The 27702-nt window shown below is 39.5% G+C and overlaps 1 protein-coding gene across 1 annotated transcript in view; it reads left to right on the top strand.

The window, feature by feature from the left end:
* The first annotated feature begins 767 nt into the window (after nt 1-767).
* cdh5 (cadherin 5) overlaps nt 768-27702 on the top strand; it is a 32214-nt gene continuing 5279 nt past the window's right edge. Inside the window, exons 1-14 of the mRNA XM_051420426.1 lie at nt 768-1734; nt 10822-11058; nt 11457-11736; nt 12306-12422; nt 12609-12776; nt 12937-13118; nt 15202-15315; nt 15704-15846; nt 15939-16072; nt 16944-17053; nt 17712-17814; nt 22187-22317; nt 22554-22668; nt 26727-26859. Of these exons, the coding sequence (XP_051276386.1) occupies nt 10822-11058; nt 11457-11736; nt 12306-12422; nt 12609-12776; nt 12937-13118; nt 15202-15315; nt 15704-15846; nt 15939-16072; nt 16944-17053; nt 17712-17814; nt 22187-22317; nt 22554-22668; nt 26727-26859 (1967 nt within the window). The 5' untranslated portion in view covers nt 768-1734. The remainder of the gene's footprint in view (nt 1735-10821; nt 11059-11456; nt 11737-12305; nt 12423-12608; nt 12777-12936; nt 13119-15201; nt 15316-15703; nt 15847-15938; nt 16073-16943; nt 17054-17711; nt 17815-22186; nt 22318-22553; nt 22669-26726; nt 26860-27702) is intronic.

Here is a 27702-nt window from a genome sequence, read left to right as displayed (position 1 = left end):
ACATAAACTGTTCCTCAACCATGTGGTGGCTGATCAGATAAAGGTCCTGTGAATTTTTTGGGTAAAGGCCATTTGTAACAGTTTAAAAACAAACATTTTTGTCCTTAGAACTCGTAAACTACTACAATCACACCACTGAAAGTGAGTCACTATACATACACAGCTACTGCAATAAGGGAAGAGGATTCAAAGTAAATGTTGATTTTTGTCATGTTGATGTTAGGCCTTACTACTCCCAGCTGCAATGAAAATATTGTATGAGTAGAACTGAAACTGCAAATAACAAGAGAGCAAGCAAACAGAGAGTGAGAAGAAAGACAGGGAGGGAGGGACGGAAATAAAGACAGGACTGCTGTTGCCACAGGAGAGGTTTCATGTAAAAACACACAGCCGTCTTTCCTGTCCAATTCGCCAAATTACTGACTCCCCCCCTGAAGAGAAGAGGAGGAAGGCGACATAGATGTGTGTGTGTGTGGCGGGGTGTTCGACTCATCTCATTTACCAGCTTAGACAAGATCTCTCTGTCAGATACACTCACACACACTCACCCGCCGAAGTCTGAAATATTTACTAGCCTCATGTGGGGAAATCTCTAAGGATTATCCCCAATAACCTGTTTAACTTAATCCTTATCTCACACACATGAATAATAAATCTCTCCCCCACTCTCCATCTCTCCCTCTCTCTCTGAGAAGGACTGAGGAGTAACGCCTCTCTCACCTTACTCTCCATCACCCTCCCTCCCTTCCTGTCTCTCACACACTCACTCCATCTGCTTCATGAACATGAGCCGGCTGCTTTCTCTGCCTCTCCGAGGGTCTTTGAGCTGTTTTGACATATGCGCTCCTTCTCTGCCTCTCTGCCTCTTTCTTTTTACTGCGCTTTCCACCAATCCCACAGCTCTCTCCATACCTCTATTTCTCTGTTTTTTTCCCCTTCAGGACAGGAAAAGGAGCGGTAGTACCAGTGAAGAAGACTGACCACAATAACAGGAAGAGGAAGTGGGCAGTGACCTGTGTGAGAGAGGACTGTGGTCAGACAGCTGTGGTTTTGGCTACTGGATGAGGAAACCACATCAGAGGTGAAAGGAGGAAAAAGAGCACGAGAGACTCAAAACCTGTTGGTCTCTGGAGGAAAAACCTTGACAACCTCAGCAGGGAAAAAAGAACGATAAAGACATTTTTGGGTTAAAAACTTTAGAGCCGGAGCGACTGGTGCGTTTACCTGTTCGAGAAAAAACCTACAGACTCAACACAGTGATATCTCTGTGATTACCTGCGGACTGAAATTCCTTTTTTTTTTTTGTTGAACTCAGAGATTTTATCTTTGGAAATCCAACTCTGGCATACATTCTCATTCAAGGGGCATCAACCCATACTTCATGATCACAGACTTATATTATTATCGAGTCCTCAGTCCAGAAAAGGATTTGTAGAGAAACCTGGTGAGCCGAGAGAGAAATCACTGCCTGTACAACAACACCTGCTGCTCTCTTTCAACATCAGAAAACAGCAGAAAAAAAGAAGCAAGAGCGAGGGAGAGGAGGTGGTTTCACTCCATGTTGAGCATACGACCACCCACCAGTGACTAATTTCTACCACAACCTGCTACATTAATAAACTATAACCCCAGTTATAGAGGGAGCAAGAGAGCACCTTGAAGGATTTGGGCTTCGTTTTGTACCGAACCAGAGGTCTCAACAGTTCTACTTGGTTTGGACATTCTGTCTGTGTGGTAAGTTTTCTTTTTTTATCTTAGGGTTGGGAAAATTGAAAGGGAAGTATTGCACAGGTGTGTTATGTGTGTGTACAAGTGCCGAGTATGTGAGTAGGTGCTACAAATGTACGGATAGATATATCCAGAGCTTTCTTGTTCAGCTAACGGGAGCGTGAATTTACATTTCCTTCTGATTGAAAAGCTGTGTACAGCAGCATAGCCAGAATATGTAACCCAGATCCTTTGAAAATGCCCCGGGCTGCTTTCCCAATCACTCCAGGGTGAAACGCTCATGAATACCGGTCAATCTGTCTAGAAGAAGGTACCGAAATAACTTGAAATGATGGTTCCAACCCATTTAAAGACAGGCTGACCACCGTCACTGTTCACATAATGTTATGCCAATGATCTTGGACAGCTCGGTGTGGATTTGAATGCTGTAATTGAGTGCTCTCTCCACCCCAGAGGCTGGATGTCATTCTTGAAGACAGACGGCTGTGACCATTAAGACGATACAGGATGATCTATGGACAGAGCAGGAAAAAAAATAAAAGGCAGACTAAATCCACTAGGAGCTCTTCAGCTGTTCTTTCTGAAGAGTTCTACATAGAGAAAATACATTATTTTTCTGCAACTGTCAACTTCTTATCAAGTTAATTTGGCTGTTAAGTATTGATGACACCATTTAATATTTCCATAGTAGGCAAGATGTTGTCAGTTGAGTGGTGTCATTTTGTCAGCTGAAAATTTCCCTGGTATGCATTGTATATAATATCTCATTCCTCAGCGGTTTAATACATGAAAGGGTGGACAAAGTAATATCTTAAAATAAATAATTATACATTTTCTATTTTTGTGAAGATGGTTTTTGTTGATTTTGTTAAGAGGTTATTCAGATCATTTCTGATGTTGTAGTTGGCGATGTAGTTGTCCTGAATTCCATTACATGGTCGAGTGTTTCTGTTATTTTGTCTCTCCCATGTATGTGAGAATAGTTACTCGGTAGTGGTGGATTTTCTCTGTGGATCTGGATCCATGGCCCAGAGTTGAAGAGGTGATTTGATTTGGTTGTTACATCGAAAGCCGCTGATGCAAATAAACCCAGTGGTCTAATTCCTGGAGAGGGAACTATCAGGGAAAATCCTTTGGGTGCCATCTGGGAGACTTCACCCTCCCACACTCACACACACACAGACACTCACTCATGCTCGCTCACACACACATACACACACACAAGATTCATGATTAGAGCCATTCATTCATTCAGATATATGTCAGAGTGGTTGACAAGCTGTCCAGCTGTGGTGATGTTAGCTCAGCTGAAGTCGCTGATTACAACTGAAAGACCCAGTTAGGGTTTTATTTTCAGTGACTGACCTGTGTTCTGCGTTTTACTGAATATACCACACTTGTATTTAAGTTTTTTTTAACAAAAGGTAATCAACACCACCTGTAGCTGTGAGATGGAGGCTTAACAAAAGAAAAATAATGAGCATGAAATGTAACCACCTTAACATTCAGATCTTTCAGTATGTTCTGACTTAATCCCTCATAGTTGGGCCTCTTTAACATTTTCACAATTTGGGGGTGCTGCAGTTGAACATTTTGCCTTCAGCTGAGACCGGGGCTGACAGCTGAGCCAAAACCAATGTGGATAACACGCTGGGCTTTAAATTACTTTCAGATGACTGTTGGTCATTACTGTCAGTTTTAAAACTAGCCGAGATCATTCACTTTAATAAAATCTGATTCGTCTGATTGTGAAAGAAAATAGAATTAGCAAGAAAATGCACGAACACCAATCAGAGCATGAATACACTCTGTGGCATGGCAGTGCCAGTGAGGACACAGTGTGTGTGTGTGTGTGTATGTTTTTTTGGGGAGTAGTGGTTCATGGTGCGATTTTCTGGCAGACAGATTGTTAGAAGCTGCTCTGTGATTAAACCTGTTTTAATCTCAACAACAGACACACACCACAATGTTCAGCAGTCAGACACCACGGATTTGAGGCTGTGAAATCACTTCCTGTGCCACACATACACAAAGAAACAAACTCATGATTTTAGGGTAGTAAAAGTGGACTAAAGTAAGCTCAACTGTGGAGACAGATTTTTATGTAACAAAACTTTGAGGCTGAAACTCCCTACAGTGCTCGTAGAGGCTGATGTGTTTGACAGGATGAACAACAGAGTCATGACTTTGTTTTTCTCAGAGCTTTACTAGTAGCAGGCCAAGACTGATCAAATTTGAACACTGGGTGGCTCTACAGAATAAGTCATATGTCCACCAAGGTTCTTCCTCTGGGGACTAACCAAATGTTATGGCAGTCAGCCTGTTCCATTATGCAGCAGGCTATCTTGTGTGCAAGTACAATTCACATTTCATGTAAAGGTGGTGCTGGAGAAAAGTAAATGCCAACAAAGTCAACAGGGTTTATCCTCTGGGGACCATGGATAGCCTTACAGTTACAAACCTAATGGAAATCCAGCCATTAGTTATCTCCTTAAAAATGTTGATATTTTGAGAAGAGTGGCACTTGAAGATCGTCTAAAATAGAAAATGTTCATCTTCTGGGGAGCATGAAGGGGCTCAATATATAAGAGGTTTATCTACAGAGATGTCTTGAGTACAGATGGTTATTGTGACTTGAGTCTGCTGATACAGGTGCTGTAAGTTTAGAGGGGCATCAAGATCTTTGAGAATTATTCTCTGGGTTAGTGAATTCACAGCAAATACACTACATCATGGCAACTTGGCCAATTGTTGACATATTTTTCTGTGGACCAAAGTGTTGAACAGACAGATGGCCAGATAGACAAACTCACCAACTGACATAGCATTCATGCATAGCCTTTTAAACAAAATCATCTTATGGACAGAGGGGTTGTCATTTTGCTTGGTTCCATCACTAGTGAGGGACGTAGCTGTCTTGCCAACATCATTTTCAGTCAACACTTCCTGTCTCAGTTGTTACATTTATCACATCAATCAAAGAAATATGTCAATTTACGAGTTGTTATTTCTGTATTTCAGACTTAGCCTACAACATTTATAGATGCTTCAATCAGTTCAGGCTTTTTGCAATTTTTCTGGCTTTGGCATTGGATGATGACGTCTCCAATCTTTATTTCTGTCTACAAAAAAGAATTTGACTTGAGCGAGCACAACCGCAGACCTACTTTATTCTTGATTGTAGATTGTAGATGGTGACAGTGATTCAGAGATTCTGTATGTCTAAGTTCTTATTATTGCGGTGTTGGGTATTGCCACGTGGTGGGCATTCAGATTAGAAGATGACAGTTGATGATGTGAACCACTGAACCACCATGCCATCCACATTTGAATGTTATATGTTTATAACATAGAATTTAAAAAATTAAGACATTTTAAAAAAAGTTTTGTATAACAGTGTAAGAGGAACAATTACAGATGGACAAAGGACAGACAAATCCTTTTTTCAGATTCCATCATGGACACTAAAGCTGAATTGTATTTCTGCCATTAAAACATAGAAACGGCATAACCAGACTTGTGCATGAACTTCAACGACCCTTCAGCAACCGCCAGGATTATGAAGTCTTGTTGACTTGTTTCTATTCTTTAGCCTTTGGTTGACTGAAACTAGGTCAGACCTGTCTGCCAGTCACAAAACATCCCGGAGAATGACAACTGTATCTCTGCTCCCCCGTCACACTCACACGTACACACACTCCCTTGCCTGCGGACAATGTACAGATGTAATTACAGATATTCCTGGATGTTATTTATTCTTCATACCTCTGAAAGATGCCTTTGATAAATGATACCATAAATAACTTTGTTTAATCCTAATGGGAGATTTGCATGCATGGCGCTTGCAGTTGGAGGAAACTTAATAAGACTAACAACTACTGGCATGAATAAAAAAGACTGGCGTGAACAACTATACCAACAAATATTTAAACTTTATTTACATCCTTTTGATCGTACTCAACACTCCTGCACTTTCCATACATCAGTCTGTATACCATCTATTCATTTAAAAGTAAAACAGTAAAGGATTCAACAGGGAACTGGAGTAAGATTGCAAATGAAATACTGGTTATATAGGTGTGTTTATCCTCCGCACCATCTTACAAAGTGCTATATCTGCTTTTAAGGTGAGGTGGAGAGAGTGACAGGGATGAAAAAAGAAGAGAGGTGAAGAAGAAAAGGTGAGAAAAGGAAAAAAGAGGAATGATAGACAGGGGACAGAAAAAGACTGTGATTGAGTTTTCATCTTGAGAGGTTCAACTAGGGAAAGATGAAGACATTTAAGACGAAATAAATGATTGAAAGAACAAGCAAGAAAGAGACAGAAAGAAAAGAAGGACCAAGTGCAAGGAAGAGAGAGCGCAGAAGTGAGAAACCAATGAGTGAGAGGGACACAGACAGAAACAAAGTGAGACGGCAAAGAGAGAGACAGAAACTGAGACAGACATGCGCTCAGCAGCTGAATACCAGGAAGGGTGTGTCCTCTAACTAATGATGACCCTTCATTAGCAGACCCGACGGCATTTCCCAGAAGGCATTGTGTTTACACTTCCTGCTGCTGATAAAAGTTAAAGACTAAGACGCTGCCCACTAAAGACGGAAATGCAGTTTCAAAAAATGCCCTTTTAGGGAAAATAGCCCCAGTGGATTTGTCATCACAGACATGACTGCATGTATGTGTAACCCAGTCAAAGGATGTTGTTGTACATGTGTGAGTAAGATGGATGTGAAGAAAAGTCCAGATGGGATCTGAGTCAAGCTGTATCTCGAGTGTTTCAGTGTAGTATGCATAAAATATCTTCTCTCAGGACAGTAAAAGCCCATATTTACCAAGAAATATGACATAGCAAAGGTTTAGTGAAGTTCTTGGTTGGAAATTATATTTTTGTTAACATGATATTGTAAATTCAATCTCAAATCTTCAGTGCCCAGTGGTGATATGAACCTCAGTACAGTATGTCCATACATCCATTTGGATTTGCCCAACCATCCATAACATGAGCAATGCAACTAAAAACAAACAAATGATGATGAACAGACCACAGACAGCCAACCAATACAACTGTCAGATTCATACTGATCAAATGAACACCTGATGCATGAATTTACTGTTTGAGAGTAAAATGCTCCATACCTGCTCCCGTGGATAAACATTCTTTGTTTTTCTTTTGTGGATATCTCTTGCTACAACCTTGCTCACAGTAATATAAATAAACATAAAAAAACAAGCTGTATGTTCTCTCAATCAGTGTTAACCAATTATTGACAAATACATTCATTTGACAAAATCAAAGCTTTCATATTTGATCAAGGTCTAGTCTAAATTTATACATAACAGTGCTTGTCCGATTTTGTTTTCCTTGAAAGTCATTTAAGGACTCCTCTCTACAGACCTATGATTTTGGAAGCCAGTGTGTGAGAACATACATTTACAGCCCAGGGAGTGATGGCTTTGTTTGTCCAGAACACGTTGGGAGGAAGGATCCGAGTTGGCGCACAGTAAAAGCTAAGCAGGGTGAAGAGAAGGACACTGCGGGACAGTGTCAGGAAACATGTTTTAAACAGTAGCCATGTCACAATGTGAAGTGTATCAGAGAAACCAAATTCACTCCTTTACTATCAATGTAATGTCGGCAAAGTTTTTTTTATTAAAAAAATGATGTATGAATATAAATGGACAAAATCTACGTACACAATAAATACGTACACAACAGAAATGATCATTAAAGATATTGCCTTTTGAGTAAGTGAGGGGAGACCAAAGACAGTCAACTGTAAGATCCCAGCAATTAGACCTTTTCAAAAATGTGATTGGTTTTCTTTATGTGACATTTAATATTCTAGCTATGCAAGTTTAATAAAAGTTTAAAAGGAGAAGTCTCTTTTCATTGCCCTTCTCCTTCCTTACATCCGAGTTTTCATGTTGTTGTGACAACTTAGATTGTTGATTTTTTAAAAACATAAGGCTAAGAATATCCCATCAACATGGCTCTTGGGAACATTGACACTCACTGTTTTAGGGGTTTGGTTGAATGAAAGTTCACCATTCACCACAGCTGTCTCAACCAGTATGTTAGGTTCAGGCTTGTGTTCCTAAAGTGTTATGTGATGACAAGATTGAGAAATATCAACATCTTAGAAGCTCACTGCAAACTAATAAATGCCATCAATCTGTGCTAATTAACTGTATACCAGGTGTAATGCTTTGAAATAATGACATTCTAAAGTGTTACTTCATATAAGAAAAACAGAGAGGTGCAAAAAGGATGCCAAAAAGTCATTTTGCAGTTATGGAGTAAGAACAAGTGTTGAGACAGTAGTGTGTGAGATTAAGGTATTTAGAAGGCAAAATACTGTCATTGCTTTCTTTTTATCTATTATATCTGACATATGGGGTCCACAATCAGAGAAAAACCAACAAACAGATATTTACTAGCACTGTACTGTCTGTAACCAATCACACTTCCATTCAGAAGTCCACAGCAATTTGCAATAAAAGATGATGCACTTCTGTTTAATTAATTTAGTCATGAAAAGAAGCTAAACAAAGAAAAACACAAGTGGAAAAATAAAACCCAAACAAAACAATATGAACTAAAGGCCAAAAAACACTGTTGAGTCTTTGTTTGAGCTGGTTTGTGGGGAGCCGTGTGAAGAGGTCACAGGAGGTCAGCAGAATACGAGATTAGGCCATTAGAGGGAGAAGACTTTGTGCCAGTATAATCCCCTCATCGTAATCTCTCTTTTTCCCTCCCTGCTGCTAATGGCTAGAAGACAATGAATTGCACTAATCTGTCCACTGGGATGGCACAAGGCTGCGTTGAGATATCTACTGGAGTACAGAGCGCATATAGACTAAAATGTTTTGAAGATTATTTCCCTGGCATTTCTGCTTTATTAGATAGGGCCCAGTGGGGGGAGCCATAGGGGAAACAGAGGGGCAGACAGAGAGAGTGAGACAGTAAGACAGAATGGGAGGAAAACCTAAAGTTTACTAGACTGCTGGTGTTTGTGTGCCTTATAGTTTTTATTTTGGTTAAATAGTGCTAAAATGGCTCGAGGGCAGGAGCAAGTGACGCAAGGCTGTGAAACATCTTCCAACTTGTAATCAGTCAAAAGCCATAAATCATATGAAGTGCCAGTTTGGTTTCAATTTTACATGTGATTCCACCGAATTTTAACTTTAAATATGAGGTGGTTTGGGACAATTTAGTACGTTTTAGTCATTAAAATCAAAATGTGAATTGTTTGTGGTATATCAGTAATGTTTATGATGTAACACGCACTAGTGATGATGTGAGAAACCTTTTAAAGGTCCAGTGTGTAACATTCAGGAGGATCTATTGGCAGAAATTGAATATAATATGCCGTTTTCATTAGTGTGTAATCACCTGAAAAAAAGAATCATTGTGTTCTGTTACCATATGAGCCATTTTTTATATATGCTTGGAAGAGGAGGGTAAAGTGAGAGAGTTGCAATCTGCAACTATACCGCCATATGCCACCAAAGCCTACACACTGGTTCTGTAGCCTTTGGAGTCAACTGTGTCTAAATAAATGGAGCAGATGTCTTAAAATTAGACTCAATTTGATTTATGATTGTATATAGATATTAAATATTAGAAATTAGATATTAGAAAAAACACAAGTTGCCAGTGTGCTGGTTGGTGGGTCTACCACTTTTGTCCAGATTGAAAGATCTCAACAACTACTGGGTAGACGGCCATGAAATCCAGAGGATGAATCCTAATGACTTTGGTGAGCCCCTGATTCTTCCTATAGCGCCACTAGCAGGTTGATATTTGTGGTTTGAGTGTTTAGTCTAAACAAATGTTGGATGGATTGCCATTACAGTTTCATGCAGATAGCCATATTCATAATGAACTTTGGTGACCCCCTCCAGTGCAATCATCAAATCAAAAGTCAGTTCATCCAGTACTTTGATTTATCTCTGTAACAGTTTGGTTATCTTTACAATGAACGTTATAGCCTCACAAAGCCAAGAAGGAAAAATACATACTTCAAGTTATAAATCAATTAGTTTCTGATGCTAAAACATTTATTTACTAATTTAATACAAATATATTTTGATCCACTATCTCATAAGATAAACTGTAGAATCACACTGTTCATGTTATGAAGTAATCTACCAGGAATGTGTGCTTGCTTATTTGTTTTAGCCAGTGCAGTGCAATCTCTTGCAAGATAACACTGCATTACATCATGGCAAAAGTGGAGTCAGATATATCTTTTATTGCTGAACAATGGCATACGCAGGAAACCTCTGTTTTGGTATCCTTGTGGTGCAAACGCGGCTGTCTTACTGAAACAGGAGGCTGCATTTGGCTTATTGCTAATGTCTGTCGGAACACGGTCGTATTTGACTTTAAAATGAATATGCTAAAACTGGTCCAAATTTATCAGCCACAAAACCCTCACTGTGTTATACCCAAACCATTTCTTTTTTCCACAATTTGATGTGCTTTATTAAAGGGAAAAAAGAAACACCATCAAAAATTCAAAATGTCAAACAGTCCCTTTATAGAAAATGGCCTTTCTTAATGGCTGATAAAGACAGACATCCTAAGTGGTTTTAATGTCAGCTCCGCTCTCTGTCTCTGTCTCTCTGTCTCTTTCTGTTTCTGTCTCTCTCTCATGCTACACCAATGGGTCAGGACCTAAAATGGGTCATAGGCCTATGTTTAATAGATCCCCATATGACCACAGTAGTGATATGCCTCAGCCCAGGTCCCATGATGAGAGGCTAAATGTTTCATTTGGGTCCCAGGCTGAAAGGTTTAATAGCCCTGGTCCTAAATGATAGCTAGACCTCGAGCTGAGCGGCGGACTGTAAGGGGACAGTGAGTCCTTGGCCTTCACTCTGAGTCTCACCCTGGCACAGTGAAGGGGTCTGTCCATGGCTGATAAGTGGTTTTAATTTGATCTCCTCCCTCTTCTCTTTTGCTCCCTCTCTCCTCTCTCATTTCATCTCCCTCCATATTCCTCCCTGCTTCCTCACATTGGTCTTGCCTCTTCCTTCACTCACGCGTATTCATTTTTTTTTTTTAACCCTCCCCCTCCTTTCTGCCCTAGATGATGGCTTGGCTCCAGCTGGGGACTATGGGGCTTATTGCCACTATAGCCTTGTCCATCTTACTCACTGTTGCTGATTCTGGCGTACCTGGGGTGGAAGCAGAGAAGGGAGGCCCTGTTGAGATTGTGAAGAAGGAGACTCATCCTGTCCTATTCAGGCAGAAGAGAGACTGGATCTGGAACTCTCTCTATGTGGAGGAGGAGAAACCTGCGCCTCTTCCCTACAAGATAGGACAGGTAGGTTAAAATCAGCCTGACTGTCTGAAGCACACAACTAACACGATCCCACAAGAATTCTCATTAAATTTCTGATGTACTTCCTGGGCCCAGCTTCTACAGTAGTGTTTAAACATTCAAAAATCTACTTGCCATGGCTGTCTGAAGGGAAGGCAAACATGTATTTTTGTCACTTTCATTCAGTTTGATGCTGCCAAGAATCTGGGGCATGAACTTGTTGCTATAACCAGCTCTTTGATGAATATCTAAGCATTTTTGCTAGAATACTCAGTTTATTTGTAGAAATTTGCTGGACGGTTGTTAATTTGAGTCCTCACTCCAGCAGGGAACAAAATGAATACTGAAAACTAGGAGACAGTCAACCGTATTCCTTTTTTTTTTTTTTTTTGCTTTCACAGCTAAAATCGAGCCAGAGTGCTGAGGTGAAGAAGTTTAAAATAAAAGGTGAAGGAGCAAACGGCATCTTCACTGTGGATGACAAAGGAGACCTGTTTGTCACCAGATCTCTGGACAGAGAGGAGAAGAGCATGTATCATTTGACTGCCACAATGTATGATGGGAACAACAAGATGATAGAGGATTCTGGAGACTTTGTTGTGCAGGTGACGGATATCAATGACAACAGCCCTGTTTTCCCCAAAGCATACAATGGATCCATTATGGAGAGGTCCACGATAGGTGAGTTGGGCTGTTGATCATCAGCAGTTGATTGCAGGTTGCTCACAATTTTAGTTTTTTTAACAAGTGATGGGATAGGGAGATGAGAGAAAAATCAGGCTTATTTGTATAGGCCTATATTACATACAGTGTTAACAATGGGCTTTATAGGCCCACAACATCAATGTGTTCTAACCAGCCTAAACTCTATGAGAAAACACAAAAAACGAAATAAAAATGTGTTGCCAAGACCATGAATGAAGCGAATCCTTACAAGACAAAGTTTCTATCACTGCATATATATATTTGACATTTACTACCCAGTGATAATTTAGATTAAAAATAGACTGCACTGTGAAAAGTCTGGGAAAAATTAAATGTCAACACCTGTCACAATCATTAGCGCATCCCTCTGTGAAAAAAGGCACATTGCTGACTTAAATAACACAATCTTAGCACATAATCATAATGCATTAATCAGTTACATAACCGTGATGTTCAATACAAGAAACATTTCTGTTGGAGAGTTATGCACTTGTATAACACTATACACTGTAGCATGATGTCTTATTACATTTATGTTCCTCCAGGAACTAAAGTAGTTGAGGTGACGGCAACCGATGCTGATGACTCCACCACTGCTAACGGCGAACTCAGGTACTCTTTGACCCAAGACCTTTCTGCCTTCGAAATCGACAGCCTGACAGGTAGGCTCACGGCACAGACATCCAACATGATCATTATTCTGCAGTAACATCATATTTTTCTTCATTAACAAGTTAATGTTAGGGAGGTGTAGATGTGCAAGCTATTTTTACTTGACTGTGAGTCAGAGCTGACCTCAAAGATAACACCCTCTCTGTCTGTCTGTCTCCCTCACTGTCTCTCTGCAGGTGTGATCAGCTGCAAGATACATAATCTGGACCGGGAAACCAAGAGTCAGTATGTGGTGGTTGTTAAAGCTCAGGACATGAGAGGAATGGCCTCTGGCAGCACAGCCACCACCTCTGTCACCATCACCATCACCGACACCAACGACAACATCGCTTCTTTCACCCGAAGTGAGGAACTCAAAGTGTTAGAGTAATATGAAATAGTTTAGGAATTGCTACTCTGGAAACATTGACAGTGTGCCTATTAAATATTCACAGTACTTTACATATTAATTGTACGTGTCTCATATACACAGCATTACATTTGATGTCTGTTTTCTGTCTGCAGAGACATATGAACTGCAGGTTCCAGAGGACCACAAGTTGAATGAGAAAATAGGCACTCTGGAGTTGGAGGACAGAGATCTGATTCAGAACAAAGAACCCATCTTTATCATCCCAAATGACATCAACAGAGTGTTTAATGTTGAACTCAGCCCTAACAAGGACGGTAACCTCATGCTCAAGCAGGTAGGAGGCTCACATGGCAACGAATGAAAAGATGATATCTCAAGGCTCTTTTAAGTTATGTTTTTATTTCTGTATTTGTAAATCAGCCATAGCATTTCCTGCTTTTGGAGTGTCAAGTTGATTTTTTAATGGAAATACATACTGATTCAGTGCTTTAGGGAATTTTGCTGCCGTGTTTGCTGTCTGAAATTTGTGATAGAGTTAAGCAGTAGTTTCCAACCTTTGTTGTCTGACAGCTCTGTCAGATGTGTGAAAACACAGTGGCTGTGTTGATCATTGGCATATATGAATCCATACTCAACATTTTTGTGATGATGATTTTTGATGAGTTGGTGTATTTATAAATGTTTCCGTGTTGATCATGTTTGCATTCATTGCATTCACTGCATTGCACTACTACTAGAAACTGCACATTTATTACTTTCGTTGGCTTGCAAGTTTACACATGCTCTCAATCACAGCACATGTTAAGGTGTTAAAACAGACTCAGGACGGTGAATGACAATACATATACTATAGATTAGCAACACAATTTTTTAAATCCAATTTGTTATCTTATTTCTACTCCATAATCTCTTCAGCTGCAGAAGTTCCACCGGCCTCCCCAAAAAACACATATGGATAGCTCAATTTTATTGTTCATGCAAAGGTGGTTTAGGTGCATACTCATGCTTGCTGCTGCCCCAAAAGTAATGAGAACCACATGTCCAAAATACGATTAGAGTTTATATTTTAGGAATTTAAGTTATGTTTTCATTCAGAATGGTATGAGAGAAGCAAACAAAAAAACTAAATTGCCAAAATCACCGACATTACAAACATCCAAAAGTGTTTTCTGGTTCTGACTCCCTACACATTGTGCTACCAAATGGCCACCAATTACACAAAAAGAAAAATGAAAATTGCAATGTCAAATGTGAGATTTCTTTTGCAGGATAAAAGTCCTGTCCTCCTTTTTGTTAAGAAAGCTATTTATGCTTGCAGGAATTAGCAGGTTTACTTCACTGGATTGTGCTCTTCAGATAAAGTATTTAGAACATCAGAGAGCTGAAAATGTATTCTAATGAAATGAGCTCTGTAATAGCTTGTACCCACGCTGGCCTGGAATCGAATCACACCACAATCTTCTCTCTGCTCAACTAGCCCCTCAGCTCTGTAGCCCTTCTCATCTCTCGCACCGGCTGTGTTTACGTGTACAGAGTAAGCCAGCTATCATCCACACTGCGGTTAAGGTCTTATTCTTGTTAAGCTGTTTACACATGCCTTTGATAGCCTGCGACTGAGTTTCCCTGTTGCCATGAATAATCCAGTTAACAGAATATGTCTACCTGTGGTGTCCCATCCACAGATAAAACAGTCTGCCAGAGAAAACATATAACTGAATAGTAGGTTATTTCTAATACAGTGGAAATAAATAATAAGCATAAATCTGACAGTAAGCAGTGCTGGCATATATTTGAAGACATGAAAGTGGATCCGTAACCAGTCACAGTCTGTGCAGATGTTGAAAAAGTGAAAGGAATGAGGTATTTCCACGCATAGTAACATATTTAATATGGCGGAAAAAGTGGGCATTTTAATGTGTTTCTTAAATCCAGAGTATGAGCTTTACCAGGTTGTTTCAGCTGAGTTGTGACATTTAGAGCCTTTTTAGACCTGGCATCGACTGATGTCCTTGGTGAACAGACCCAGGTGTTAATGCACTGAGGATGAAGATAGGAGATGCATTTGAGCAGATAAAAAAATAAAGTGCAATGCAATGTGACCCCTGTCTAAAAACAGAAGCAAGATATGTGGAAATATACAACTCTGAGAAAGATCTTAACTTTATCAAGCAACAGGAACTATTTACTAGGTGAAGTGCGTGGTGCAGGTTAGTTTTCTTCCACAACTGAACACTCTGATCTGTCGACAGCATTTATACGATAATAAAATAATGTGATATGAATGTAGCCAATGCAAGGATGACAAGAGCTCAATAGGTCAACTAAGGTCAATATTAAATCAAATCCTGATCTAATAAGTATGTATTATTAATTTGTTGTGGACTAAATTCCCATTCACTTCTTTCTGGGATCCCCAGGCTCTGGACTACGAGACAACAAACAGCTACACTTTCAACGTCCAGGTGCGAGAAAACCTAAGAAACCTGGTTTTTCCTGCTGACAACCTGAACAGTGCTGTCACCACAGCCCAGGTAATTCCCCAGTCTTTAAGCCCTCCTCCAGGGATGCTATCACCCGACTTCTCATTTATTTTCTATTAAAACCAGAACAAAGAATCAAATGTTAAGCTCGGTTGATTATTATGGCATAAAAGTACAGGTACAGCATTGTCTGCTTCAGTGAAGGAAATAATGTTAGATTTGTTGATAAACTCACTTCCAAATTTACATCTTACACAAGTAAACTAAACTTAAAAGTCACTGAATTGGAAAATTAAGAATTGGAGATTGTACAATTGGAGATTGTATAAATAAAGAACAAAGAAGTTCAGTCCAACAGTTCATTTAAAGCTTTAATACATGTGCGCAAATGACAAGTCAAGGCTGTCTTTCAACTGTTATGATACACTTAAATCGACAGGTAAACATCAAGGTGTTGGATGTAGACGAGCCACCAGTTTTCTCCCAGCACATGTACACTTTCAATGTGGTGGAGGAACGGATTGTGGACAACATTGCATCAGTCACAGCCAGAGACCCGGACAGAGCCAACAAGAAGATACGGTACAAAGCTGTGCAGACGTCTAAAAATGAACAAATAATATTACTAATCCTGCATTGTGGCTCTTACACTGACTATTGCTCTCTCTGTTTAGGTACTCCATCTTAGACAAGGACTGTCCTATCAGTATCAATCCGTCTACAGGTCAGCTGTCCACCCTGAGGATGCTGGACAGAGAGCTGGAGGCCAAACACATGTTTCAAGTTAAAGCACAAGAGGAGCCAAATGGTACGTCACACACTAGTTTATTAATCCTGTTTCCTTTAAACAATAGAGCCTCAGATAAAAATGAAAACCATGTGTGTTCTCTAACAATGTGCATACAGGGAGGGCGTTAGAAAGGCCAAAAAGACAGTGTGTTCTCTTGTTGTTCACCGAGCAGCTCTTCTGGATTTATTGAGGGATGGAAGTGTAACACATTAACAGGGATTGTTATAGATTTAACATACTGCCACAACACCTGGTCGACCCGCATGGGAAGGAGAGTGTAAGCAGGAAAATCACATTAACGGGTCTCTTTGTTCACTTGCAGCTTCCAAACCAAACTACATATTTTTAGACCAGCAATGAATGAAATCCAGAGATCTATTTTAGTGGCTTGTCACGATGTTTAAGGAACACAATGGTCCCCTGAGCTTGACAAGGTCCTCGATATACAGTACATGTACTGTACTAAAGATAGTTTCAAAATCTCAGTACAAGAGACCTGCACATTTATCAAAAGGTGCATATTCAAGCAGAACATCAGTGATGTAAAATAAATGTAAAAGCTGCTTTAATGTGACCAAAAAAAAGAACTGCCAAAACAAAAAGCTCACAAATGAAAATCCTTTCAGTCACTTGACCTTAATCAGTTCCATCAAAGACAGAGATAGGCACACCTGATCAGTATCACGGCACGGCAGTCAGATTAACACAAATGACAAATAAGCTGTGTGAAGGGAACCATATTGATAACAATACTAAATAAACAAAAAAATCTGGATACGAAATGTAGATGGATTTTAGGAACGTTTTTTTAATGTTTTCATTAACAAAAAGAAATTCCGAAAATGGAATGGCTACCAGTTAATCATGTGCTGTTGTCTCTTCTCTGTAGGTTTGGAGTCATTTGTGAAAGTTAACATTATGGTTCAGGACATCAATGATAACAAACCTGAACTGGCTGTGGAGGACATCTTCATATGTGAGAACGACAATGCTAATACGGTAAAAAAAAATGCTTGACTGATGTTAAAAGTGTCACATCACTCTGCACTCTGCAGTCACTTAAAGGTCCAGTGTGTAGGATTTAGTGGCATCTAGCGATAAAGTTGCAGATTGCTAACTAACTGAACACCACTCACATCTGTATTTAATGACCTGGGAATGAGAACGAGAAACAATGGTGGCCGTGAAATGTGCGAAAAACACAAAAGGCTTTATCTAGAGCCAGTGTTTGGTTTGTCCATTCTGGTCTACTGTAGAAACATGGCAGTTCAACATGACACCCTGGGAGGCTGCCTGCATTGTCTGTAGATAAAAACGATTCATTCTTCGGTAACAAAACGACAACAATTTCTATATTCAGTTGATTATGAAAACATACCCATGAATATTATATTCCATTTCTGCCAATAGATCGTCCTATATGTTTCACACTGGACCTTTAAATGTTAGCTGTTTCCGCATTATAAATGTATCAAAATGTCATGTGCAATGTATGCTACTATACAGATGGATGTAATTTATATTACGTGTGTAAACAATATATGCCTTAAAGTGCATTTTGGTAATTGTGCTCATTTCACAAATAGTATGTATTGTATACTGTATGCATTTAGACATAATTGGATATAAATTATGTATTTCTTTTCTCTTTCCTCAGGTGATAGGAACTTTGAGAGCCACAGATAAAGACGACCAACCAGCGTCCTTCAGTTTCAGCCTCGCCAGTGAGAGCTCCAACTTCTCCATCAGAGACTATGGCAGTAAGTCGTTGTTTGCACTGAGCATATATTTTACATTTCTATTCTTGCTTGTTGCTCTAAATGGTGCTCAGAGGAAGCACTGGCCTCAGCACTTGTTGCTATGCAACAACTGGAACTCCATTTGAGACATGGTGCTTTGTTGCTGAAAGTTGAAATTATTTTAACTTCTCAAAGCACGCTTTAGTTCTCCTAGCCAGACGGGGGATTTAGAGGGTCTGTCTGGGACCATAAGTGCTGTTTAGAATGCACAACAGCAAATATTGAAAATAATGAATAAGTGGCTCGGTGGACTTGGAGATGACTCAATGTATTCTAAACTCATCCCAGCTAAGGATGTTAAACCTTCTCAGACCCTCAGTGAGAAGATTGGCTATTCTTTATAATTATTTCTAATGCCTGCCACCTGGTCGGATTTAGTCAGATTCCCCTTAAAATCAATGAAATGAGGCTGTAGAAACACTACCGCTTTTATCCACAGGGGTCGCCAGAATCAACACAAAATGAATTTACTTGTAGGGGCTTTAAACATAAAAAAGCAAAATGTTTGAAATAAATGTGGGGTTCAGTCTTCCAAGCATCTACTGCATATGACCATTGTATGTTTGTTTATGCAAGCAAGCAAGAGTACAGCCCTGATAGCGAATATGTGAGGGTGTACTTACGCAGTCCAGTGCTTCGACCTAAAGGCTGCTCTCAATAGCAATGATAACATGTTGATGTTTAGAAGGTATATTGTTTAAAATTCACCACCATTATGTCACCATTATGATTCATCCTCTGGGCAGCATGAATATCTCAAATTTTATTCATCAAAGAAATATAAATATTTCAGTATGGACAAAAGTGGTGGGCTGACAGACTGTGAGCATGGCTAAAAAACATTTGTATAATTGAATATAGTATAGTGAGGTTTTAAAATCATTCTCAGAAACCTGCTATTACATCACTTAATGTAGTTTTACACTTGTATTGTACTCTTTGCCACCATAGATCGCTGCTGCTAATAATAATAATAATAATAATAATAATAGATTTTCCTAAATTCAAAGCAGCATCTGCAGTAGTAGTCATTCTGTTGTTTGGGAGTAAAAATGTGTAGATATAAATTTGCAAGTTAAAAAATGTCAGCTCGAATAAACAGACTATGACACTGATAGTGTAAAACTCTACAGAGACATTTTCTTTGATTCAGACAATGATATTTAGGCGAAGGTTGGTGCTCTGTTACATCAGATTTCCAAAGCCTATTTGGGTTATTCAACTTAGGACACAAAATGGCACAAGTAAAACAGTTTTCATCATTTTTGATCATCACATGCCCTTATAATACATGAAAGCCTGAGGAAAAGTGTTACCAACTGTTCTAGTCAAATATTAAAATTCTGAATAGATGAAAGCCTTAGGTAGTCAGATGAAAGATTTAGGTGAAGTGTTACTATTTAATTTAAGTGAAACTTGAAACATACTGAAAGGAAGATAAACAGAGGGGGAAAAGGCATGAACTTGCCTCATCCATTTCCTCTCTGCTCATGCCTGGAGGGGTTGACATGTTGAACCGACGGAGAAAAGGAAGAGGAAGATGAAGGAGAGCAAAAGGAAAGACAGATGAGGCAGAGGTGGAAGAAAAGATGAAAGGAGGCGAGAGGAAGAGATCAGGATTAAGGATGATGGGTAGACCGTGTTAAAATAAGAAAATATAAAGGAAAAAGCAAAATAAAGAGAGATAAACAAGAGAAAAATAGAAAAGAGAAGAAAAGAAATTATCAATGAATGGAGTAGAATGAAGAATATTTAGTGTGGAGGAAGAAAGGTGAAAACAGAAAGAAGACAGAAGAATCTAAAACAGGAGTATGTGAAAGAGGAAGAAATGTGGATAAAGAGGAGGGCATGAGCTGAGGACATAATAAAAGAAGGAAAGATGATTACGTTAAAAAAGGGGAGGAAAAGGGAAAGATAGTATTGTAGGATAGTAGAGAAACTGATTGACGGGAAGAGGACAGTGAACTAGGAAGAACGAGGAAAAGGGATGAGAGGAACTAGACAAAAAGGGCAAAGAGAGGAGAGGAGAGGAGAGGAGGTAAATAGCTGTTTGATAAGTGCTAGTTGTCAGTGTGAACCTCTGTTTTCCCCTGTGGTTCACAACTGTGGCCCCCAAAAATCATCTGACAGCACCTCAAACCACTTATCGCAAAAACTCAACACACACACACACACACACACACACACACACACACACACACACACACACACACATACAACAAGAGCTGCAAAGTGAGGGCTTTTAAAATATTTATCGACTACCAGCTCTTTAAAAGTTGCAAAAAACAACCATGCTTTCATTACGGGTTCCAGAAACACACACACACACACACACTCCAACAGTCAGTGTAGCTGCACAGTGAAGTGACAGGACTCGGTGTTCAGACCAGGCGGCTACACGAAGCTCACTGCATTAATACTAGACAGACAAGAGAGAGGAAGAGGAAGGAAGACAAAGAGATGAAGAGAGAAGGGAACTAATGAGATGCAGGAGGGGAGACATGGAGAGAACAAAAGAAATATAGAGAGGACAGTGAGAAAAATACAGAAATCCAGTGAGACAGGAAGGAGATGAATTCAAACAAAGAAGGAGCAGGAGACGAAGAGGAGGGATGAGATGAAGGGAGGACAGAAGCTGTTTTCATCTTTTATTCAGTTAGTTAAGGCTTGATCTGCACCCATGTCCTCCCACACACACACCTTCAGTGACTACATGTTGTCTTGTAGGCAACAGTGGAAACCTGATGAGGTGGTTGTGTAGACCTTATTTAGCTGTCAGACATTTTGAACTGTCAACAAAAGACATCTTTTCTCACTCACCTCGATGCTATTAGTTGGAGAATAGGATTTCAGATTTCCATCTCTCAAAAGTGAGAACTTTTTGTGAAGTTAGCAACCGAGCTAATGAGCTTGCTGGCTGGCTTATAAAGCTATTGTGGCCAGGAGTTTGACTGACTGGCGCCAGCATGTTCCCAGCTGGGTATTGTGTTTGCCTTTAGCTCACAAGCTACAATGTCTAGCGCCACCTGTTTGGAGAAGATGCAGGCCTTTCTGATGTGGTGTGGTCTTTATACAATGGAGCTGAATAGAATTTAAATTGTGCAATGAAAACACTTAAAAAATGACATTAGGAAATTCAACAATAACACATCTTTCCAGAGACCTTGTCTCCATTACTCTGGATTATCCACACTGAACACACTGTGACCTGTTTTCATTAGACTTAAGAGAAAGTAGTTTGCATGCAGAGCTTGTCCTTTTTAAAGGAAGGCTTTTCAAATATAGGCTAATGATGATCAGTTGCTTCAGTCTTAACGATACTTACGATACTCTAAAACCTCGGAAGGGTGGAAGTGGAGTTCATTTAAAAAAAATGTGAGCCAAGTCTCAGGAGAGATGAAATTGTTGACTCAAGTGATTTACTGTACCTCCCTTTACAAGGCCGATATAATTTGTATTCAAAGTGCAAATGTCAGCAACACCCAGGTTGTTTTTATTTAAACCTGCCCTTAAACCAGAGCTCTGCTGCGTGTGTCTTTGTCTCAGAGTTTAACAGAGTGTCTCTAGGTATGTTTGAGTGTTAACAAGGGTCTTTCCTGCCATTGTGTTCTCTGAAATTCCTCCAGTGGTGGGATATTGTGAAACGGCTCTCCCCATCGTCTCAGCAGGAAACTTGCCTACCGGGGATTTAACTAATGACTCTATTGTTGGTCTGCTGAGGAGACATTGCTCTGTTCTGCTCAACATGTTTCAGTTCTCTTTTTATTACAATTCTTTTTGATTTTGTTCCCTTTTGGTGCTTTTGTTAGCTTATTGTGTATTTTAAATCTTGACTTTAAAAACCATTCTGGCTACCCATTGACCACATTACATCCAAATTATTAGGTGCTATATTGTATTTGGACAGACATTTCCAGTCACAAAGGATAGGAAAGTACAGTATGTTGATGCATTTATTTGGGTATTTCCAAGTGTAGGATGCCACAACTTCAGGTGTTTAAGGTGCTGCCATCATCTATAATCCTAAATGACTCAACTCCTAAATGCACTAAACTGACACATAATCACAAATGATCTGTCTGCCTTTATGTAACAACTCTCTTCTTGTTCTCGTTTCTTGTTTTATCTGTGGAACAGACGCTTGCTGTATAAATAGACTTTAAAGACCCCATATACCGAGCAGGTGAACATTAGATCTGCTTTAGTGAGATGAAGTGATGAGTCAGACAAATTAGGCATGGATTGTGCAGAAAGGAAAGGTAAATTTGTGTTGTGACGGTGGTTGTCATATTTTGTACACTCACTGTGTGTGTTTATATGCTTCTTTCCTAAGACAACACAGCAGACATTGTGGTGAAAGAGGGGCCGTTCAGCCTGGATGACCCCAAGGATTACAGCGTGGATGTGCGAATCAGTGACGGAGGGCGACCCATCCAGACCAGCGTGACCAAACTTGCAATCAAGGTCTGTGTGTGTGTTTGTGTGTGTGGGTTGAAACAGCCTGAAATTATTTCAGCACATGGAAGAATTGAAAAGTTTTCAGTGCTCTTTTATTTAGTCAAAATCACCAGTTTTACTACAGTAAAACTCTGAATATCTACTCCCATGCAATGTATAGTTTAGATGGATATACAGTTTGTAAACACTGCTTAATTTCACTAATGTTCTGACGGAGTTATTGTTTGTACTACCTGTTGTAGTCGTGTCGGTGTGATGCCAGACGGAGTCCTACACAGTGCAAAGCCGGCGCCCGAAGGATGGGAGTGAGTGTCCATGCCCTGATAGCCATCCTGCTCTGCATACTGACCATACTGGGTAAGTCTACATTTTGTGTTCTTCTTTTCCTTGACTTCCTATTTAGTTTCTTTCTATCCTTCATCCTTCATCGTGCTCATCACTGCACAGCACGTCTCAGAGATCATTTGTCAGGGTTTTCATCAGGATGGAGACATTTGTTTTGTGCCTGAAGTGATTTTTTTTTCATCTTGCCTCAAGTTATGTCACTTTTGTCAGCGTCGTTAGGGCTAAAGACTACAACCTGAAAACTGCAAAATGAAAGAAATCCTTGAGTGTCCAGTTTTAAACAAGTGAGCTTGCCAGACATCTACAGCCCGCTATTCTGCTTAAGGTTAGCTGCTAGTAGCAGAACACAACTGAATCTCTGACAGTTGCATGTAGGTGCCCTGTTTTTGACAACGAATAAGAATGCATGGAATAAAAAAAGGTGAAATGCGTCTGTGCATTTATGCTACCAAAATGGTAAAATCATAGACACCTGCAAAAACAGCGAAAATGTAATTATTCAGGTTTCAACAACTTACATGCATGGTGATGTAGCAGTAATATACTCTGTTTGGCTTGTGAGTTGCAACTGTGTGTTGACTGACATTTTTGTTGATTTCCACTAGAAGGTGAGATCACTAATGCTGGGTGTGGTCAGAGATGAAATTGAAACATTGAGCCAGAGAGGGCAGTGAAACACTGCTTTTCAGTTGTTTTTTTAAGTTGCCTGTTAAAAGAGTTTTTAAAACACAATTTCCTGTTCATTGTGTAGACAGCTATGTTCATTTGATCTTGTGTCTGGAATTGGTTTGAGAAAACTGACTTTATGTTATCTTTTGGTAGGTGGAAGTAGGAAGTTTGTTGGAAGTAAACAAATCAGAATCACAATCAAAAAAGAGGGAAAAATAAAATGCATCACTTCCTGTGTGGCTCTTGGTTTGTTTAAGGTTGATTAAAAACTAATATATTAACATTTGTGAAATAGTCATTGTTTTAATCAGTGATAGAGGGCAGAGATTGAGATGTTCATGAGGAAAGTGCTGCTGAAGAGATTTTTCCTTACAGTCTTGGCTGTTTAACATTCTGTTAACAAACAGGTGCAAAATATCTTCCTAAACCCACAGAGTTTTTATTCTGAGAGGAATTCATGAAGATGGCATCAATGATGCAAAAAGCCAGCACTGAGTGATTTGAGCATGTGCACAGATTCACTTGCCCTTGCTCTGCGATAAATAAGGTTTGTGTTTTGTGGGGAACAGTTCCCCTCCCTTTGTTGTTGGTTTAATGAATAATGCATTGGCGGATGTGGAAATAATGCCTGCGGTTGTGTGAGCTCAATATTCTCTTTGATACCTTCGCCCCCTGCTCTTTTTTTCTGGGGAAAAAGAGACACTTGTCATGTTGGATGAGAGGCACGCCGGAGATAGTTGGCCAAACAAGAGGGATCTGGGATGAGAAGTGCTGAGCAAGAAAGGCAAAGAGAAGAAGAACTTAAAGATTAACAGGGACGGAGGCGGAGTGACAGATGAAAAAAAAAAAAACATATCTAGTTTTAGATATGGGAGGTGGAGAGGGGTGAAACAGGCAGACAGACGAGAGGCGAGTGAGACAGAGAACTGAGGTGGAATGAGACCGACTGAGTGACAGAGCAAGACAGAAAGAGGTTAAAGAGAGAGATGCCGAAGAGGAGAATTGTGGGAAAAGCAGCAGAAGAATAGGAGTGGTAATGAGGAGAGTTTATCAGCTCTTTAGGTGCCGTCTGCTTATCAAACACCACCAAACACTCAACCTATTAACTATTAATATACTCCTTCACTATCGGGCCTTTTCCCCTCCGTTTTTCCTTCATCTCTCTCTTCCTCTTTCTCTTTCCCTCTGGGTCTCTCTCTCTCTCTCTGCCGCCCTCTCTTCCCCTTTTCTGTTTCTCTTTCTCTTTATCAAACACCCCCAACACAGGCCAAGATTAACTATTTAATGCACTTGTCATTATCTGCCTGGGCCCAAAGCAATTTACCGCGCTCCCCATTCACCGAAGCATTTTCTCACAAGAAGCCGGGTTTGACACACGAGAAGAAATTTTTCTCAGTGGTTTCTGTACAAAGAAAGGACTTCTTCTTCTTTTTTTTTCTTTTTTCTTGTCCCTCTAAGTCTGATATCTCCAGAGCTTATTAAACTGCAGAGCATGTGTTGTAAAAGATTAATCTGTTGGTTTCCCAGGCAAACTTAAATTAGTCCCGCTCGCCCTCGACTAAAAGGCATGGCTAATGCTGCCCGTCCGCTGAGAGAGAAAGAGGTTCATATCGGGACTGAGGCTTGAGGCCTAATCTAATGTCAAATGTATCCTTCTCCCCCTCATCTGTCTTCTCTTTTGATTTCTTCGGCCCAGACTTCTTCCATTTCTTCCTCTTCCTCCTTCCCTCAGTCGTTGGCTGCTCTCCTTATTTATTCTTCCTTGTCCTCGTCCGTCATCTCTCTGGCCACTGAAATGCAGGGCGTAAGCAAGAAACTCTCCCCCCCTTTTTGTTTTTTATCAACGTGGATGGTAAGTTTATACCAAAGAAATGCAACACAGGCAAAATTACAGTTTGAACCAGGTTTACTGTCTTCATATGGCCTGTAAAAGTCTGTATGTCTATAGTCTTTATTTCTCTGTTAGTGTCAAAATAGTCCTTCGACCTCGTCCAGTTTCTTATTTTGTTTACAGTTAGGCTTGAAACACACATTATGATTTCTGGACCTGTTGTATAGGATTTGGGTGTTACGAATGATCAGACCAAGGTAGACTGAAATGGTTGACAAGCAGGAGATAAAATCATAGTCTGTTGTTCAAGTGTTTCTGTCTGTCATTCGCATTAAGATTGTTTTAAACGTGTTTTAACCTTTATGAGTTTGACAGAACTGTTTATGTCACATGGTTGGTGAATATTTTAAAGCATAGAGTCCTTGTTGTCCCAAGGCAAATTCCTTTTGATGAATGTTCAGTTGACCCGAAACTGTTGTGGTTAAGATTTGGTTAGGTTTAGGCACTAACTAACTTGATTAGGGTTAGGTAAAGACTGTGTTTTGGGTTGGAAACCAGTGTTGACTGTGTAGGAAGCGAACAGTGGTCTCTGTTGACCCATTTGATTTCCACAACCTTCTTCCGCAGGGGCTCTGCAACAATGCTGTGCTATACCTCCATCATTGCTCCTGACAGACAAGAGTAATAATTCTTATCGTTGGCAGAGGTCTTTGACACTTGATCGTTCTTGTCTATACTCTCTTACTTCATTTCCTTTGTTTCCCCTCCTTTCTTTACCCCTTCTCCTTCTCCCTCTTTCTCAATTGTTTAATTCTTCGTCATGTGCCAGATACAACTTTCCTTCCCTTTCCTTTCTTTCTCATGTTGTTTTCTCATACTCATTTCCACTTCCCCCACTGTATTTACTGAGTCTCTCTTCCTGTTTCTAATTCTTCCCTCTCTTTGTGCTATCTGTTTGTCTCTGCTTGAGTAGATTCATTTGAGGTTTTCATGCTCGAGGCAAACGTCTCAGCCACCTTAAACCATCCACTCCTCATTTTCCCCCTTATTCTTGTTCTGTTTTCTAGTATCATTCCCTCATTAGTGTGCCACTTTTCTCACTTGTTTCCTGCTCCCATTCTTATTATGTTGTGGATTTTCTGGCCTAATTTTCTGTATGTTTTTAAATAAAGTGTTGATTCAGCAGGAAAGATGATTGTTCTTCTTTGGACGTCTTCAATTTTTTACCATTAGCTATAACTCCTTTAACAGATGAGACATGCATCAGAGAGGGTTTTACATTTATATATGGCCTGGATACATATATTTATTTTCTTCATCTTCCTCAGATAGTGATTTTCTAGAACAATTTCAGATGGCCTTAATCTTGCAAGGTCAGATCTCACATGAGCAAAAATGTGAAGTAAATATTTGATTCGACACTTGCAGCCTATCCCATATTCAGTTTTGTTAATCTCTGCCCCTTATGTCTAAAATGACATTCTTAACATGTGTGAAAGATGCTGCTGTCTAAGAGGATTCACACAACGAATATGTTGTAAAATAAACTTTCCTCTGCTGTGCTTTTCAGTCATCGTGATCCTGTTTGTGATGAGGAAACGCTACCAGAAGGATTCTCTGGCCAGTATGAAGAACAGCGGGGAGATTCATGAGCAGCTAGTCACGTATGATGAGGAGGGAGGAGGAGAGATGGACACTAATGGGTATGAAGAAAAAACTCACTTGAATGAATATATGAATGAATATATAACTGAAATGTGCTGACATTGGTACATTTCCCATTCTTTTTCTTTATGGACTTCTCACAAAATACAATGATTTTTAACCTCTAACTTCTGAAACAACAACTATAATTTATGAACTGGATGTTAAATCATGAAACAAGAGAGTGAATAAAAAGATCTATTTTCAGCTTTGTTTTTGGTTTTGTTTGTTTGACCCTTAAAAGTGTCATCACTAAATTCAATGAGTGGTAACAACTAAAGTTAAGGGAAGTCAAATTTATTATTTGAAACACATAATTAAAACAAAATTTAAAAACCAAACTTGTTTACTGTAAATGTAAACGTTCTTCAAATAATTCATATTTCTGTTTATATATAAGACATAAACAGATATTTATGTCTTCATACTTCATGCACTATCAACTCTCCCCATTTGCAATATTTATTTTCTTTGCTGAATCCATCAATTTGCTGACCTAGTTTCTCCAAAAGAAATCATTAAAGTTTAATCTAATCTGAATCTAATCTTATCCATATTTAAATAGTATTAAAACCATACATAATCCTGTAGACTATCCATATTAACTTCACCACACTGCATGCTGTCAAAAGAGAAAACAGAAATTATTATTGATATTTCTGTTCTCATAATTTCAAATATATACTTGTTACAAAAGGATAAAATCTTACTTCCTTGTTTTGAAATAGGAATAAGTATTATAGCTTAAATATTAGCTGATGTTTTTATTCCCTCTGATAGCACTATGTCACTGTTTATTTTCCTTATTTTGTGATATTTAGGATAAATAGCAGTGTGTTGAT

Source organism: Dicentrarchus labrax, unplaced genomic scaffold (assembly GCF_905237075.1).
Source record: "Dicentrarchus labrax unplaced genomic scaffold, dlabrax2021, whole genome shotgun sequence".
In the NCBI taxonomy this organism is placed as follows: domain Eukaryota; kingdom Metazoa; phylum Chordata; class Actinopteri; family Moronidae; genus Dicentrarchus; species Dicentrarchus labrax.
Note: the sequence above shows the minus strand (reverse complement) of the source record. Positions and strands in the feature narration are given on the sequence as shown.